We start from the raw sequence: 16,409 nt of genomic DNA, 5'->3' as shown, positions 1-16,409 counted from the left end.
TTTTGGACAAGAAGAGTTTATAGGTGGGGCAGGAATTAAAATATACATTTTAAGAACAGTAAGTTAAGGTTCTAAAAGGGTAAGTAATTCCCTCCAGGTCTCACAGCTAGTTGAGAGCAGAGCACAGATTAGAACTTGGCTTTCCATTCCAGAATACTCCATTGGATATTTTTGTCTTTTCACAAGGTCTCAAAAAGTATACTGGAAAATAATTGGTGAAAGGTTTTTCTTCCCCAGCTTTGTCTGGCAGCTGCAGAGACTTTTCTTGCTAATACCCAAGATGGTAGACTAGAATCAGAGGTAGTAGCCTTGACCTTGCCTGGAACAAGTTTAGGAGACCTTCAGAAAGTCCTTCCCCTCTGGAAGTACTTCTCATCTCTGAAATGGTGACCACAGCCCAGCCCTGGCCTCTGGGCTGCAGTCTGCTTACTCTGTTGCTTTTTTTTAGTTCTATCTCACTCTGGATACCCATTTATTCAGCTCTGCCCCTTAAACCTCTGGATAGTTATGCTTGAGGGCTGTTCCTTTCTCTTGCACAAAGGGATTGCCCTTACTAGGATTATTACTCAGCAGAGCCACTCATATCCATTCTCATTCTCATTTTCATCTAAAAGCCTAGGAAGGGAGACTGCTCCTTCCAATACAGATGGAGAGGATCAAATTGGGTTGGGGACACTAGGGGATGCTGTGAATTCCATGCTCCAAGGTTTAAGCTGAGGGCAGTGGGGAGGAAGGGTGGAGAGGTACCTGTATCCACCTGGCCTGTTCACTACTTAATTTTCTTTTGCACCATGCACCAGAGGATCATCTCTAAAGGCAAACAGGCTCTCTAGTAAGGTCAGTAGCTTGGGATGGGAGTCCGAGGCAGCCCAGCCTTTGGGGAGGGACCTCTGGCCTGATTGTTCTCAGTGATTCAGGGAGGGAAGTGAGCCTGCCTCACTGGGCCTTTTCCCTCCTATATCTCCCTAGGCTTCCTCCCAGGTTCTTATCTTGCTTTGGCAGTCCCAACTTTTAGTTGATGAGGGAGGCATAGAAGGACAGGAATCAGGCTGGGTGCAGTGGCTCACACCTGTAATCCTAGCACTTTGGGAGGCCGAGAGGGGAGGACTGCTTAAGCCCAGGAGTTTGAGACCAACCTGGGAAACAAAGTGAGACCCTGTCTCTACAAAAAAAAAAAATCAAAAATTTAGTTGGGCATGGTGGCACATGCCTGTGGTCCCAGCTACATAGGAGGATCACTTGAGCCTGGGAGGTCAAGGCTGCAGTGAGCCGAGATCACGCCATTGTACTCCAGCCTGGGCAACAGAGCGAGACCCTGTCAATAAATAAATAAATAAAAAGATGGATAGGAATCAAGACGGACTAGGGGTCTGGTCCAGGAGAAGTGAGGCTGGGAGGGCCCTAACCTCCTGATTTCTCCTCCTTGGTGTTAGAGAGGGTAGGATCCCAGAATCTTCACTTCCTCAGCTTAGAGGACCCTTTTTCTCAGTGTGATTGCTTCCCAGAACTTCCTTGGCACCTTGCTTATTGGTTTATAATAGTGTTTGGAGAAGGCAAGATATGGAAAGGATCATCTTGGGGCTTAGAGAAACAAAGACAAGTTTAGAAGCAAGGACAGTGTCAGATATATGAAACCAAATATGAGACTGAATATTTTTAAATACTAGAATATGTGGCTAAAACAGTATTTGTAAATGGAAGCTGAGTTGGAATTGTTTTCTGCTACCTGCTGAGTCCAGGAAGGTACTGGCCCATGGGGTGGCTACTTAGTTATTTGCTTCCTACTGAGAATTAAATCTACAATAGCTATGAGCCAACCCCCTGCTTTTGCCTGTTTCAGGGGCCTGGTACCCTTTCTAACTTCTGACCCTCAGCCTCTTTCTTTCTAGGTCCTATGGTGGTCTCCTTTTCCACTCATGACTCTTCCCCTTTGGCTAGCAGATGTTTAAACATTTCTCTTTGCTCTCTCCTCTGCTTTTGCTGAGGTTCTCAGGCCTCTAGGAAGGCAGAAGGAGGATTCAGGATTGGCAGAGAGAGCACCTCCATATCTACCTTTTTGTCTGTAGAGCAGGAGGAGTGGCATCTGGAATTGATTCATGGTCTTAGCAACCACCAACTCCTTAAAGGGTCTCAGGTTCCTAGACTAGCCTGTGTGTGTGCATGTCCAGTGTGCGGTGGCATGTCTCCATAACTCAGCCTTGCAAAGCCTCTTGCGACTGGCCCTTACATAGGGCTTTCAGCTTGGAAAGCCTCATCATCTTCATTCCCACAATAATTTCTACATTTCCAAGTGCTTTGCCAGCATATTTGATCCTCCAAACAGTCTTGTAAGATAAATTGAATTGGTATTATCTTCACTGGGCCAAAGTTAAGGACTAGCAAGTTTAGATGACTTGTCCAAGATCACACAGGAGTCCAGACCTCTTCTGATCCATTGCTCTTTAAAGGCCAACATCCTGTCTTTCTATGCCTCCCTACATTCTCTGTCAGCAGAGTTCTGAAAGAGACCCCACCCTTCCTGCCGCACCACAGACTTTGGTTTGAACTCTGCAATACCTATCTATGACCTCCTTTGAATCCTGTGAGATGGTTAGAAGAGGCAGCATCCTGGCCTTTTGGGGTGGGTGAAGGATTATTTGCAAGGCTGTTCTAACCTTCTCATCTCCAGCCTGGGTCAGGTCCACTGACTGCATGTGCCCTGTTCCTTGGGGCCTGACCCAGACTGGATAATATCCTAAGATGTGACAGGAGTAAGTGGGGGAGGAAGGCATGGAAAATGGTGACTCGGAGCAGTCTGTAGGTTCTGTGTTAGCTTAAGATTGAGTCCCAGGAAATATAGCCAGCTATGAGAAGGCAGAGATTTTATTGAGGAGGATGCCTGTGGAATTTAAGCCTATGGTTGCACCAGTTCAGAGCCAGAGTGTTCACCACTGGTGGGGCCCAGGTATTGGAAAACCATTTGCCAGACAGATGATGGTATGATGACATTTGTTTTTGTTTCTTGTCTGTTTCTTCCCTCCCTATCACTTTTCCCTTTCTTGTCTTTCTCTCTTGGCCCTTCTACCTGCTTATCCTTTTGCTTTTCTTCCTCTACAATTCTACTCTCCTTTTCCTTCTCTTTTCCAATGTATCCTCATTCCTTCCTCCTGCCTCCTCTCTTATCCTATACTTATGGCTGCTCAACTTCTGTCTACTCCTCTTTCCTCTCTCCTTCCCACCTGCCTGTTCATCCTATTTCTCTCTCCTGCCGCTCTATCCCCATTTTCCTACCCTGTCCTTGTCTTCTCGTGTTGTCCCTCTCTCCTCTTCACCTTTCCCCCATCACCTCATCCAATATATGTCCCTTTCTTCCTCTCTGCCCCATGTCTTGCAGGGATTTGACCCATTCCGATTCGGAGTCCTCCCTCCACATGAGTGACCGCCAGCGTGTGGCTCCCAAACCTCCTCAGATGAGCCGTGCCGCAGATGAGGCTCTCAATGCCATGACTTCCAATGGCAGCCACCGGCTGATCGAGGGGGTCCACCCAGGGTCTCTGGTGGAGAAACTGCCTGACAGCCCTGCCCTGGCCAAGAAGGCATTACTGGCGCTGAACCATGGGCTGGACAAGGCCCACAGCCTGATGGAGCTGAGCCCCTCAGCCCCACCTGGTGGCTCTCCACATTTGGATTCTTCCCGTTCTCACAGCCCCAGTTCCCCAGACCCAGACACGCCATCTCCAGTTGGGGACAGCCGAGCCCTGCAAGCCAGCCGAAACACACGCATTCCCCACCTGGCTGGCAAGAAGGCTGTGGCTGAGGAGGATAATGGCTCTATTGGCGAGGAGACAGACTCCAGCCCAGGCCGGAAGAAGTTTCCCCTCAAAATCTTTAAGAAGCCTCTTAAGAAGTAGGCAGGATGGGGGTGGCAGTAAAGGGACAGCTTGTCCTTCCCTGGGTGTTCTGCCTCTCCTTCCCTCCCTTTCTTCAAGATAACTGGCCCCAAGAGTGGGGCATGGGAAGGGCTGGTCCAGGGGTCTGGGCACTGTACATACCTGCCCCCTCATCCTTGGGTCCTTCATTATTATTTATTAACTGACCACCATGGCCTGCCTGCCCTGCCTCCTTCCCAACCATGGGCTGCTGCTGTCACTCCCTCTCCACTTCAGTGCATGTCTTAGTTGCTGTTCCCTCAGCTCCCAGCTCCACCTCTGGGGTTCAGCTTCTGTCTCTGCTGTCCCAGTTTTGAGGTTTGGTTTCTTGTTTCTGTCTCTTGCTTTCAGGCTTCTCCCTCCCACCACTCCCCAACTTCCCCTAGCAGTTGCAGGGAAGATAGGATGAGTAGCTTCTGACATGGGTGCCTCAGATCCATTCCACCCTACTCACAGTGGTTCTGTTTGCTCCAGACTGGGGCTAGGACCTAATCTTTGGAGTTTGTTCTTTGGTATTGTTGTGGGTCAGAAGGAGCCTCATCCTAGATCTCACTCAGGCCTCCAGGGGTCCATGGGGGAGTGAAACCAATTCTCAGAGAACAACCCACCAGAGACTTTTAAAGAGAGGCTAGGCTTGGGGATGGGTTGGAAGAGGCCTCTGTTCATTGGAGCATGAGTGGATGTCAGATCTGTAGGTTATAAGGCAGTCACTTTTTCTCTCTTCTCCCACCCACACCTGCCTCCCTCTTACCCCTGCTCCCCCACACTGCAGGAGGGTTTGTCTCTAAGAGGTGCTGCCCCAAAGCTCCCCAAACATCAATACCCCTGGGGCTCAGGAAAAGTGGCTCCCCTGGCCAGGAGAGCCACAGCCATGATACAGGGCTCTTATGGAGCCCTGGAGTTGTTGGGCAAGGATGCTGTCATTTTTTGAACCAAAAGACAAACAGGTTAAAAGGAAAAAAAGTAATCTGCATTTCCCAAGTGCCTACGCTGCATATTCCCCTTGTTAGATCCCATTTTCATGTTACTTTGTAGCCTTGGCCAGAGTCTCAAAAAGGACACAACCAGTTTGGGGAAGGGGTGGCTGAGGAAGATGGTATAGGTGAAGGCGGCTGTGTGACCACTTCCCCCCACCCTTCCCACCCTCTAGACAACTCTCTCCCTTACCTGTTTTTGCTATGGCTGTAAAGGTATTTTCCCTCTGCCCCACTCCCTGCCATGCCTTTATCCTGGGATCCTATTTGGGCCTGGGGTGGGTGCACCTGGGGCTGGTCTTAGGAGGGTGCTAGGCTGCAGACTGCCTTGTACCCCCTGGACACCCTCAAATGGGGTTTTCTGTGTTATTTCATAAGACTCTTTGAAGTCCAATAAAGCATGTAGGAGATTTTAACCCCTGCTGGCTTTGACTGTCATTGTGTTCTCTGTGCTGTGGCATGACGGGATGAAGAGACAATCTTTGCTTTGCCCAGGGAAAATGAAACTTGAATGCACATACCCAGAAGCTCTGTGGGCAGGGTTACCAGATAAATGCAGGATGAGCAGTTAAATTTGAATTTCAGATAAACAGTTTTTAAAGTATAATTTTCTCTCATGCAGTATCTGGGACACATTTTTATTTGCTAAATTGGGAAACCCTATGTCTGGGTAAACTTGACACTATCTATCCTGTAACTTCACTTACGACTTTAAAAAAACATATCTATTTAATTTTTCTTTCTTTTTTTTTTGTTTTTTTGAGATGGCGTCTCGCTCTCTTGCCCAGGCTAGGGTGCAATGGCGCGATCTTGGCTCACTGCAACCTCTGCCTCCCGGGTTCAAGCGATTCTCCTGCCTCAGCCTCCTGAGTAGCTGGGATTACAGGCGCGTGCCACCATGCCTGGCTACTTTTTGTATTTTTAGCGGGGGGGGGGGGGGTTCACCACGTTGGTTAGGCTGGTCTCGAACTCCTGACTTCATGATCTGCCCGCCTTGGCCTCCCATAGTGCTGGGATTACAGGAGTGAAGCACTGCGCTGGCCTAATTTTTCTGTTTTGTAGAAATGGGGTCTCACTATGTTGCCCAGGCTTATCTCAACACCTGGCCTCACATGATGCTCCCGCCTTAGCCTCCCAAAATGCTGCGATTACAGGCTCACTTATGACTTTCCATGATTTTTGAAATTACTTCACAGGGAGCCTGGGCAGCTTCTGGAGGGCAGTGAGAAACCAACGAAAAGGCTTTAGGGAAAAGATGCCACAGATGAAATTTCATAAAGATCGCTTTGGGTAGCCCAAATCAGAAGCTTCTACACCAGCCTTACATATTAGGGTTCTCATCTATTCTTATTCTCCACTTTAAGTCACCAAGTCCATCCTACCTCCACAAGGCAAATACCCTGTCTCTGCCACCAACCACTGAAGAACCCTAAAAGCAAATGGGTATTGATCCTGCCCTGCTTAAAATTCTCTCAGGGCTCTGATTTGCGTCAGGATAAAATCCAAACGCCATTGGCCTTGCGCGGTTTTCTTCCATTTCCAGAGTGTCAGTCCTCTGGCCGATCTAAAAGCCTTGGGGTTCCAAGCTGCCCACGGCTGTGGAGCCTAGGCTGGAGCCCACAGCGGACGGCAGTGATAGGATTATTATAATAAATGTCAGAGCAAGAAAAACGTTCCGGCCGGTTAGGTTTTGTTATTTCAAAAATAACAAATTAACCGCCTTTCCTCCGGGGGAGACGCGCAGGCGAGAGGGGCGGCGCCTGACCCAGCGGGCTCTAGGTGCTACGCCAGGGCCCCAAGGGTCCCGAACTTGGCTTGCCCACACAAAACATGGCGGCAGGAGAGCAGCATTTCCGCCGCTCATGTACATATCCAATGGGGCCCATGGGAGAGGCGTAGTCTTCTGGGTCTTGCCCAGACTCAACATGGCGGCTACAAGGCGCCTGTCTTAGTCTGCGAAACCTACCCCGGGCGTGGGCCGCAGCGTCGAGTAACGTCATTCGAACCCCGTCGCGCCCCTTTGTGCGTCACGGGTGGCGGGCGCGGGAAGGGGATTTGGATTGTTGCGCCTCTGCTCTGAAGAAAGTGCTGTCTGGCTCCAACTCCAGTTCTTGCCCCTGAGCAGCGCCTGGAACCTAACCCTTCCCACTCTGTCACCTTCTCGATCCCGCCGGCGCTTTAGAGCCGCAGTCCAGCCTTGGATCCTCAGAGCCTCAGCCACTAGCTGCGATGCATGTGATCAAGCGAGGTGAGGGGGCGACGAGGTGGGCGAGAAGGAAGGTGAGGGGATGCGGGCTGCCGCCGCCGGACTGATGCCCAGCCCGCCTGCCCGCCCGCCTTCGCTGCTTCCCGCCTTTCCCGCCTTTCCCGCCGCGGCCTTCCGCCCTGTCAGCCCGCTCGGCCTTCTGTCTTCAGTCAGCCTGCCCCGGACCTCCTTCGGGCCTTCAGGCTGCGCCCCCTCGGCTTTGTCATCCTGCCGCCTTTCAAAAGGATAACACTTACCCTGTATCGAGTAGTGACTGCGTACGCCGAGCACTTTCCAGGCACTATTTTATTCCTGTCTCCAATCCTCTGAGAGAGAGATTATTAGCTTATTACAGATGAGGAAACTGACGCTCAGAGCGAGGTTTCGGCGACTGACCGAAAGTCACCCATAGGTGACAACACAGTTTGATTTGAAAACCGTGGGGTTGGTGAGCTGTCTTAGGCACAGGGTGGGGGGGCAGCTAGGAAAGAAGGAGGGGGCCTCTTTACCCTACATAGGCACTTGTCAGTTTACTGATCTCTTTTGTGGGGTGAAGATAGGAGTGTGGGGTGGCAAAAACAGATCCCAGACAGACAGCACCCTCGAGTTCCTTTCCCTTCATGGAAGAGATACTGAATCAGAGAAGGGTGGCTGAGACATCTTCTGACAAGATGGGGACTGGGAAGAGTCAGGAACTTGTATTCTTTCTCAACAGTTCTTTTTCATTAGACTTGCCGAGTCCCTGCTTTGTGCCCAGCCCTTTGCTTGGCTTTGTGAGATTGTAAGAGGAGACAGTCCCTGCCTTGGGAATAGGCTTAATCGGGTTGGAAAAACAAGAGCAACATACTTTTAACAATCACATGAGATATGTATGAACAAGTTTTGAGTTGAACCTACTTGCCTTTGTTAAAGCAATACAATTATTTCAAAATTGTAGGCACTTAGTAAATACTGGTTAATCGACTGGTTGTTTCTATTTTGTCCTCTAGGCTGTGAACATTTCAAAGATGGAGACTTGTTTGAGACAGAGTCTTGCTCTGTCACCCAGGATGGAGTGCAGTGGTGTAATCATAGCTCACTGTAACCTTGAAGTCCTGGGCTCAAGCGATACTCTTGCCTTAGCCTCTCAAGTAGCTAGGACTATAGGCATGCACCACCATGGGTGGCTAATTTTTAAAAATTTCTGGTACTAAAGGAGTCTTGCTGTGTTTCCCAGTCTGGCCTTGAACTCCTGGCCTCAAGCCATCCTCCCTTCCTTGGCTTCCCAAAGTGCTGGGAATACAAGCAAGATGGAGACTTTTCTGTTCACGTTTAGCACAGGACCTGACATGAATAGATTCTTAAAGAATGAATGAAAATAATTGTATCAAAATGTAGGACATGATGAATGCTGTGAATAAGCAGGTAGTTGATTTGGTTTAGCTACAGCCAATGTCCAGATTGGTTTAACTACAGACAAGAGTTGGAAACGTGGACAGTAGTGGCCCTTCTTGTTTTTGGTATCTTGAGAACATCATTCTGTGAATTTTCCTAGCTCACATTTTAGCTGACCAAAGAGCAAAATACATAGTGCACTTTTATTGATCCACTCATAAGAATGAGAGCTGAGCATCTATTTTTATATTTTTATTTTTTACATTATTATTTATTTGTATTTTTTTAGAGAAGGAGTCTCGCTATGTTGCCCAGGCTGGTCTTGAACTCCTGGGCTCAAGCAATCCTCCCACTTCAGCCTCCCAAAGTGCTTGGATTACAGTGCTGGGAGCCACCGCACCTGGCTTGAGCATCTATTTTTTAAATCTTTAGATATGGGAGAGATGTTTAGGATGGTCTATGATAAGTCAGTAACAAAGATGAATTGAAAATGTATGGACTTAGATGACCAGAATGGGTAAAATTCAACTCTGTGTTGAATTTTTAACCTTTTGAGTCTACTTCTAAATACTTTTGTTTAAAAAGTGCTACCTTGGCCGGGTGTGGCTGGGCATGGTGGTTCACGCCTGTAATCCCAGCACTTTGGGAGGCTGAGGCGGGTGGATCATTTGAGGTGTGGAGTTTGAGACCAGCCTGGCCAACATGGTGGAACCCCATCTCTACTAAAAACACAAAAGTTAGCTGGACGGTAGTGGTTTGCGCCTGTAATCCCAGCTACTCAGGAGGCTGAGGCAGGTGAATCGCTTGAGCCTGGGAGGCAGAGGTTGCTGAAATTGTGCCATTGCACTCCAGTCTAGGCGACAGAGTGACACTCTGTCTCAAAAAAAAAAAAAAAAAAAAAAAACCACAAAGTGCTAGCTATAACTAGCTCTAAAAAGCAGGGCTTATTTTGTTTCTCATTCCTTCATAGAGCACAATTTGATCCAGATGGTTCATGCTGTAGATTCTGCCATTGTAGCATTCAGCAAGACTTAATATACAACATGTACTTAGATTTGTTTCTTTCTTTTTTTTTTAATATTTCTATGTTTCTATATTTTAATGTTTTTTAATATGCATAGGGTTTTTGGTTTTTTGGACTTTTTTTGTCCCCCCTTATGTTTGGCATGTCAGTGGAATAGCAGACTAACTCCTATAGTTTTTGTTAAGTTTTTTTTGAGATGGGGTCTTGCTCTGTCGCCCAGGCTGGAGTGCAGTGGTGTGATCTCAGCTCACTGCAGTCTCTGCCTCCTGGATTCAAGAGACTCTCCTGCCTCTGCCTCCTCAGTAGCTGGAACTACAGATGTGCGCCACCACCCCCGGCTAGTTTTTGTTATTTTTAATAACAAGGGCAACTGGAAGTTGACTTTGAAGTACCTACTGAATGTGCTAATGTCTTGCTAAACACTGTGAGGGCAGTAATGGAGAAGGCAGCTCTATCTTCAAAGAACTTAAAATTGTTAGGGATTTAGGAATAATCCATATGAAAATTATTAGATAGAATAGTAGATGAGTTTTTTTCATCTGCTATTTTGAGCTATTTTTCCTAATGGGAAAGTATCATTCCTCAAGGAGATTATGGTTAAAAAAATAAACATTGAGAACCATTGCAGTAAATGACAAAGTAGCTAACTGAGTTGTAAACTGTTTTGGAATTTAGTGTAGTATTTTCAAAACTTTGGATTGTAACTCACAGTAAAAAACAAAACATTTTACAGACATACGTGTATATATGTGGATACACATAAAATGTTTACGAAATAATGTCTTTGAAAGCATCCATTTGCACTCTAATCTTTCTTTTATTCCAGATTCTTTCCCTATCCCTCCCTCCCTCCCTTCCTTCCCTCCCTCCCTGCTTCCTTCCTTCCCTTCTCCCTCCCTCCCCTCCCCCTCCCCTTCCCTCCCTCCCTTCCTCCCTTCTTCCTTCCTTCCTTCCTACCTATTCCATTCACAGCCTGCTATATTATTTTACAACTCCGTGTGGATACCGTGCTGTGCACTGGGATTGCAGTGATGAGTAGGCAGACATGGTTCCAGCTTCCAAAGATCCTACAATCAATTGAGAAAGATAGACAAATAAAGAAGTAATATGATAAAATATGATAAATACTCTGATAGGTAAAGTATAGGCAGTAGAGGCCATTCATTCAGTTATTCATAAAGCATTTATTCAGCACCTCTTTGTGCTAGGAACTGTTTGTAGGCATTAGAGATTCTGCAGTGAACAAAGCTAAATTACATTTCTCATTGAGTTGACATCTTGGTGTGGGTGGGAGTGCTAAGTGTATATAAGAAATAAGAAGTAACATAAACATAATAATCAGTTAATTTCAGATACTGATTAATGAGATGATAGTAAAACAGGATCATGTGATAAAGATGAATGAGAAAATAACCTTGGATTGGATAGCCAGGAAAGGCTTCTCTGAGAAGCCAACATTTGAGCTGAACTCTAAATAGTATTAAGAGCTAGTAATGTGAGATCTGTGGCCTGACCATTCTCGGCAGAGGGAATTAGAAAGTTTGTATCTTGTGGAAAAGGCACGCATCGTTGGTTTTACAGGATTAGGGAAGTCTTCCTGAAGAGAGGAGAATGAAAGACAGTTTATAGCCAAGAAGAAGTCACACTAGTATGCTAGAGGATTTTTTTATTTTATTTTTTATTTTTTGAGACGGAGTCTCGCTCTGTCGCCCAGGCTGGAGTGCAGTGATGTGATCTCGGCTTACTGCAACCTCTGCTTCCCGGGTTCAGGCAATTCTCCTGCCTCAGCCTCCTGAGTAGCTGGGATTACAGGCGCCTGCCAGCATACTCAGCTAATTTTTTTTTTTTTTTTTGTATTTTTAGTAGAGATGGGGTTTCACCATGTTGGCTAGACTGGTCTCGAACTCCTGACCTCAGGTGATCCGCCTGCTTCGGCCTCCCAAAGTGCTAGGAATACAGGCATGAGCCACCATGCCCGGCTGGCTAGAGGATTTTAAAAGAGGAAGAGGTCAGTGTGAGTTAAAAGTGGTTGAGGCAGGTTTTATGGAGGTGTGAGATTTGGAGGGTGAGTAGGAGTTAGATGTATGGAAAGGTGGAAGAGGAACCTTTAGGCAGAGTAAGGTATAAGCAATGATGTGGATATGGGAATGGGAAGCCCTCTTGGGACTTATATTTCACAGGGAACAGTTGAAGAGATCTGGGGCCAAACTAAGAAAGGCTTTGCTTGAGAGAAGAGGATAATGTAGGCAGTGAGAAGCAGGGATTAGTGATGTGATAAAATCAACATCTGGCTTGAAAAACTGACCAAGTGGAATGACAGAATAGAGAACCATGTGTCATTGGACCTTTAGATCTTTAGTCTGCCTCCTATTCTCAAGTGTGAGTTAAGATTAATTACCAATGCACTTTTTTTTTGTCAGTTTCCTGATTGACTTCAGAACTTCTGGCGGTTGTAGAATTTTCTTTTTGCTAAGTTGCTTTTCCACCCAACTGCGTGTATAATTGCAGAACGCTAATGTTGCTTTGTGGTTACCTGCCTGCTTAGTTATCCAATTGCTAGAGCACTGAGGTTTCAGTCCCAGTGCCAGCCAGTTAATTTAACCCGTTCCAGAGTTAAATGCTGCAGATGTGAGCCTGATCAGAAAATTATCACAATGGTGATCAGAAAGAGAGGGGCTAACATATCAGTGTAGAAGAAAAAGCAACTTGTTCTAGTGATAGTGGGTTAATAGTGATGGCTTATTGTTCATTTATTCTTCATCAAATGTTTGAGAACTTGCCTTGTTCTAGGCACTAAATTTGAGAATACAGATGTGAATGAGAGGGCCAAATGTAAACATATTTAACATGTTTCTTATTGGTTACTTCAGGTTGAGTATCCCTTATCCAAAATGCTTGGGCCCAGAAGTGTTTTGGATTTTGGATTTGTTTCAGATTTTGGAATATTCACATTATACTTACTGGTTGGGCATCCCTAATCAGAAAATCCAAAATCTGAAATGGTCCAAGGAGCATTTCTTTGAACATTGTGTTGGCATTGAAAAAGTTTTGGATTTTGGAGTGTTTTGGATTTTGGAATTTTGAATTAAGGATACTCAGCCTATATATAGTTACAATGGATTGTAGGTGCACAAAGGAGACAAAAACTAAATCAGTGTGAGACACTAACATTTATTGAGTGCCTATTGTGTATCACATACTGTGATTTTTTTTTCCCCATAGGAGCAGCTTTATTTTATAATGAGATATAGTTGTAACTATGCCAAAGTTGTTACAACAAAAGCACTTTTTACCTTATCTAATTTTATTGTCACAGTAAACTGATGAGGCAAGTAAAATAGATATAATAATTAACCCCTTTCTACAGATGAAGATCTGTGAAATGACTGATTGTGTTTTGTGGCTTGTCTAAGGTTAAGGCTGTTTGGTGGTTGGATATATTCACTATTCCTGGTAAGAATAAATAAAGGTCGGATGAGCTACTATTTGAGGTTAAACTAAGAGTAGTAAGACTTTTTTGTTTAGAAGGACAAAGATACAATCTAAGTCCAAAATCATGAAAAATATTAGGTAAAATATATAGTATGTCAGATGGGGTAAGTGCTATGGAGAAAAAGCACAGAAGGGGAAGGGGGATAAGAAGAGCAAGTCTCCTATTTGGGGCATTGCAATTTAAAATGGAATCATCAGGGAAAGCCTCATTGAGAAGGTGATGACATTGAGCAAAAGACCTAAAGGAGATATACAGCAAGAAGGCCAGGTTGTCAAGGTAGAATAGGAAGGAAGGTGGGAGAGTTGGAGGTGAAATTGGGAAGTGGGTACACAGGACGAGTTGTATAGGATTCTGTGGATTTTTTTTTTTTTTTTTTGAGATGGAGTTTCACTCTTGTTGTCCAGGCTGGAATGCAATGGCGTGATCTCAGCTCACTGCAACCTCCGCCTCCTGGGTTCAAGCAATTCTCCTGCCTTGGCCTCCCGAATAGCTGGGATTATAGGCCCCCGCCACCATACCCAGCTAATTTTTTGTATTTTTAGTAGAGACAGGGTTTCACCATATTGGTCAGGCTGATCTCGAACTCCTGACCTCAGGTGATCCACCCCACCTTGGCCTCCCAAAGTGCTGGGATTACAGGCGTGAGCCACCAGGCCTGGCCTGTGGGTTGTTTTAACAATTTTGACTTCTATTCTGGAGATCATAAGCCACTATTAGGAGTTTTGAAGGAGGTAATGATATGATTCTGAGTTTAGCTTTTAAAGGGTAATTTTGGCTGCCATGTGGGATGGGGGAAAAATTTAGGAAGTTATCTGTAAATGTCTGTCTGTATAGAATTCATACTCTTTGAAGGTGACATCAGAGAAACAATCTCTTCATGAATCTTTTGAGGGGGCCTGAATCCTTTCTGTGAAATAGCACTTCATGTTGGTCAATTTACATGTTAATTACATTTGATTCTTTGACATTGTAGTCTTAATAATTGCTAACATGAATTTAATAATTGCTAACATGATTTGATTCTTTAGATGGCCGCCAAGAGCGAGTTATGTTTGACAAAATTACATCTCGAATCCAGAAGCTTTGCTATGGACTCAATATGGATTTTGTTGATCCTGTAAGTAAATATGGTTTTTATCTTGGGTTCCTTGTTTTCATGTGTTTCTTTCCATTTGTCTCTTATCCCTGGACCTTCACTCACCTGATATACTTTGGTATTCTGGCTATGCCCTTTGATATAAGATTTGAATTCATTGCTTAACACATTTTTTTTCCTTAATTTTGGTTCTGTCCTGTGAGTTCTCACTTTTCAGAGAACTATGAATGTGAGTAAAGAGGAAAATTTGATATTAACGTTTAATATCAGATATTTCCTTGAGTAAATTGTTTTATTCATTAGTGGAAAAGCCTAGGCCAGGCGCAGCGGCTCACGCCTGTAATCCTAGCACTTTGGGAGGCTGAGGTGGGCGGATCACCTGAGGTCAGGAGTTCAAGACCAGCCTGGCCAACATGGTGAAACCCCGTCTCTACTAAAAATGCAAAAATTAGCCGGGCCTGGTGGCGGGCGCCTGTAATCCCAGCTACTTGGGAGGCTGAGGCAGGAGAATCACTTGAACCTGGGAGGCAGAGGTTGCAGTGAGCCGAGATCGTGCCACTGCACTCCAGCCTGGGCGACAGAGCGAGACTCCCTCTCAAAAAAAAAAGGAAAGCCTAGAGTAAAGCTTGTTTTGGAATTGTGGTTATTTAGGTAGGGACTGGTTTAAAATTTGTTTTTTGTTATTTATGTAAAAAGATTTAAGTAATATAAAGTAGATTTCATGGACAATATTTAAGTCAAGAACAAACTATTCATAAACGAGTTGCTCTGCTTTTCTCCTTATCCTTTATAACTCCTATATTCTAGACTCTCATCATCAGTTATCTGGACTGTTTTCTGTGGTCTCTGCAGTGTCCTGGACTTCCTCTAATCTTACCCTCTTCAAACTCGTCTTCCACCTGACTTCTAAAATGATCTTCCTTAAATGAGAATCTCTAAGAATTCTTTTTTTCAAATCCACCCATATTTCCGTCTCCTTATTTAGGTATCTTATCTGTACTGCTGTAAAACCTGTGCTCATCTCATAGCTTTAATCATATAGTATGGAAATTAATTATAGATCTTTGTCTTCTCCTAGAATTGAGGATAGGCTGTGTATCTTATTCTTGTGATATCCTCAGTGCTTGACATGTATCTAATTAGCCACTTGACCAAAGTAAGTTTGGTCAAGAGAAAATGATTTTATGTATCTTGAAAATATGTTTATTGTAAAGTCTCTTTTATATTGAGGACTTAGGCAATAATTAGAATAGTAGAATGTTACAACTGGAATGAACCTAAGAGTCCATCCCATTTCATCTTTGGTTTATAGATAAGAAAGTTCCAAAGAGAGAGGGGAGTGACTTAAGTTAGTGGGAGTGTAGGGAGAAGCACCTAGGTCTCTTGACTCCTACATGTTCTATTGCCTCATGCAGTAGTACATTTTAGAGCGCAGGAGTGTTGCAGCATCCTCAAACTTCTTAGGGTAGATTCTGTTGAAAAACTGTTGGTGCACATCTGTAATCCCAGCACTTTGGGAGACTGAGGTGGGCGGATTGCTTGGGCTCAGGAGTTTGAGACCAGCCTGGGCAACATGGTGAAACTCCCCAGGTGCAGTGGCGCAATCTTGGCCCACTGCAGCCTCCACCCCTGGGGTTCAAATGATTCTTGTGCCTCAGCCTCCCTCAGCTGGGATTACAGGCATGTGCCACCATGCTTTTTTTTTTTTTTTTTTTTTTTGGTATTTTTGGTAGAGACAGGGTTTTGCCATGTTGGCCAGGCTGGTCTTGAACTCCTGACCTCAAGTTATCTGCCCGCCTTGGCCTCCCAAAGTGCTGGGATTACAGGTGTGAGCCACACCATGCCTGCCCTCAACCCTGTTTCTACAAAAAAAAAAAAAAAAAAAAAAAATTAGTTGGGTGTGGTGGCGCATACCAGTAGTCCCAGCTACTTGGTGGTGGGAGGATCGCTTGAGCCCTGGAGATTGAGGTTGCTGTGAGCTGAGATTGTGCCACTGTACTCCAGCACAGGCCACAGAATGAGACCCTGTCTCAAAAAGAAAAAAAGAAAAACTGTGTGCTGTTAGATCTGGCACAGTTAGCACACAGATGGTATTTTATTCTGAGTTCTAATTGTTTGCCATATTGCTCTAGAAACTATTTAGAAGACTTCACTGCTCTTATACTGAACACACCTTATCTGCTGGATCTGGGAAGAAAGTGATCAGGAGCAACTTGGGCTTAGCTATATTATAATTAGAATAGATTGCAGACTGTTAAAATAGTTACACACATATGTGTCTTTTTTTGAGGGGGT

The 16,409-nt window shown here is 45.1% G+C and overlaps 2 protein-coding genes across 3 annotated transcripts in view; both read left to right on the top strand.

Moving 5' to 3' along the window:
* The window catches only part of STIM1 (stromal interaction molecule 1), a 231,508-nt gene extending 226,210 nt beyond the window's left edge, over positions 1-5,298 (top strand). For both annotated transcript variants that reach the window (XM_002822174.4, XM_009246755.4), the window contains one exon: positions 3,374-5,298. In XM_002822174.4, coding sequence (XP_002822220.2) covers positions 3,374-3,890 — 517 coding nt within the window. In that variant the 3' untranslated portion in view covers positions 3,891-5,298. The remainder of the gene's footprint in view (positions 1-3,373) is intronic.
* A 1,608-nt stretch (positions 5,299-6,906) lies between these two features.
* Positions 6,907-16,409, top strand: part of RRM1 (ribonucleotide reductase catalytic subunit M1) — a 42,802-nt gene continuing 33,299 nt past the window's right edge. The window contains 2 exon segments of the mRNA NM_001132540.2: positions 6,907-7,130; positions 14,047-14,135. Of these exon segments, the coding sequence (NP_001126012.1) occupies positions 7,112-7,130; positions 14,047-14,135 (108 nt within the window). The 5' untranslated portion in view covers positions 6,907-7,111.

Source organism: Pongo abelii, chromosome 9, assembly GCF_028885655.2.
Source record: "Pongo abelii isolate AG06213 chromosome 9, NHGRI_mPonAbe1-v2.0_pri, whole genome shotgun sequence".
NCBI lineage: Eukaryota > Metazoa > Chordata > Mammalia > Primates > Hominidae > Pongo > Pongo abelii.
The sequence above is the reverse complement of the archived record's forward strand: the minus strand, read 5'-3'. Positions and strand labels throughout refer to the sequence as shown.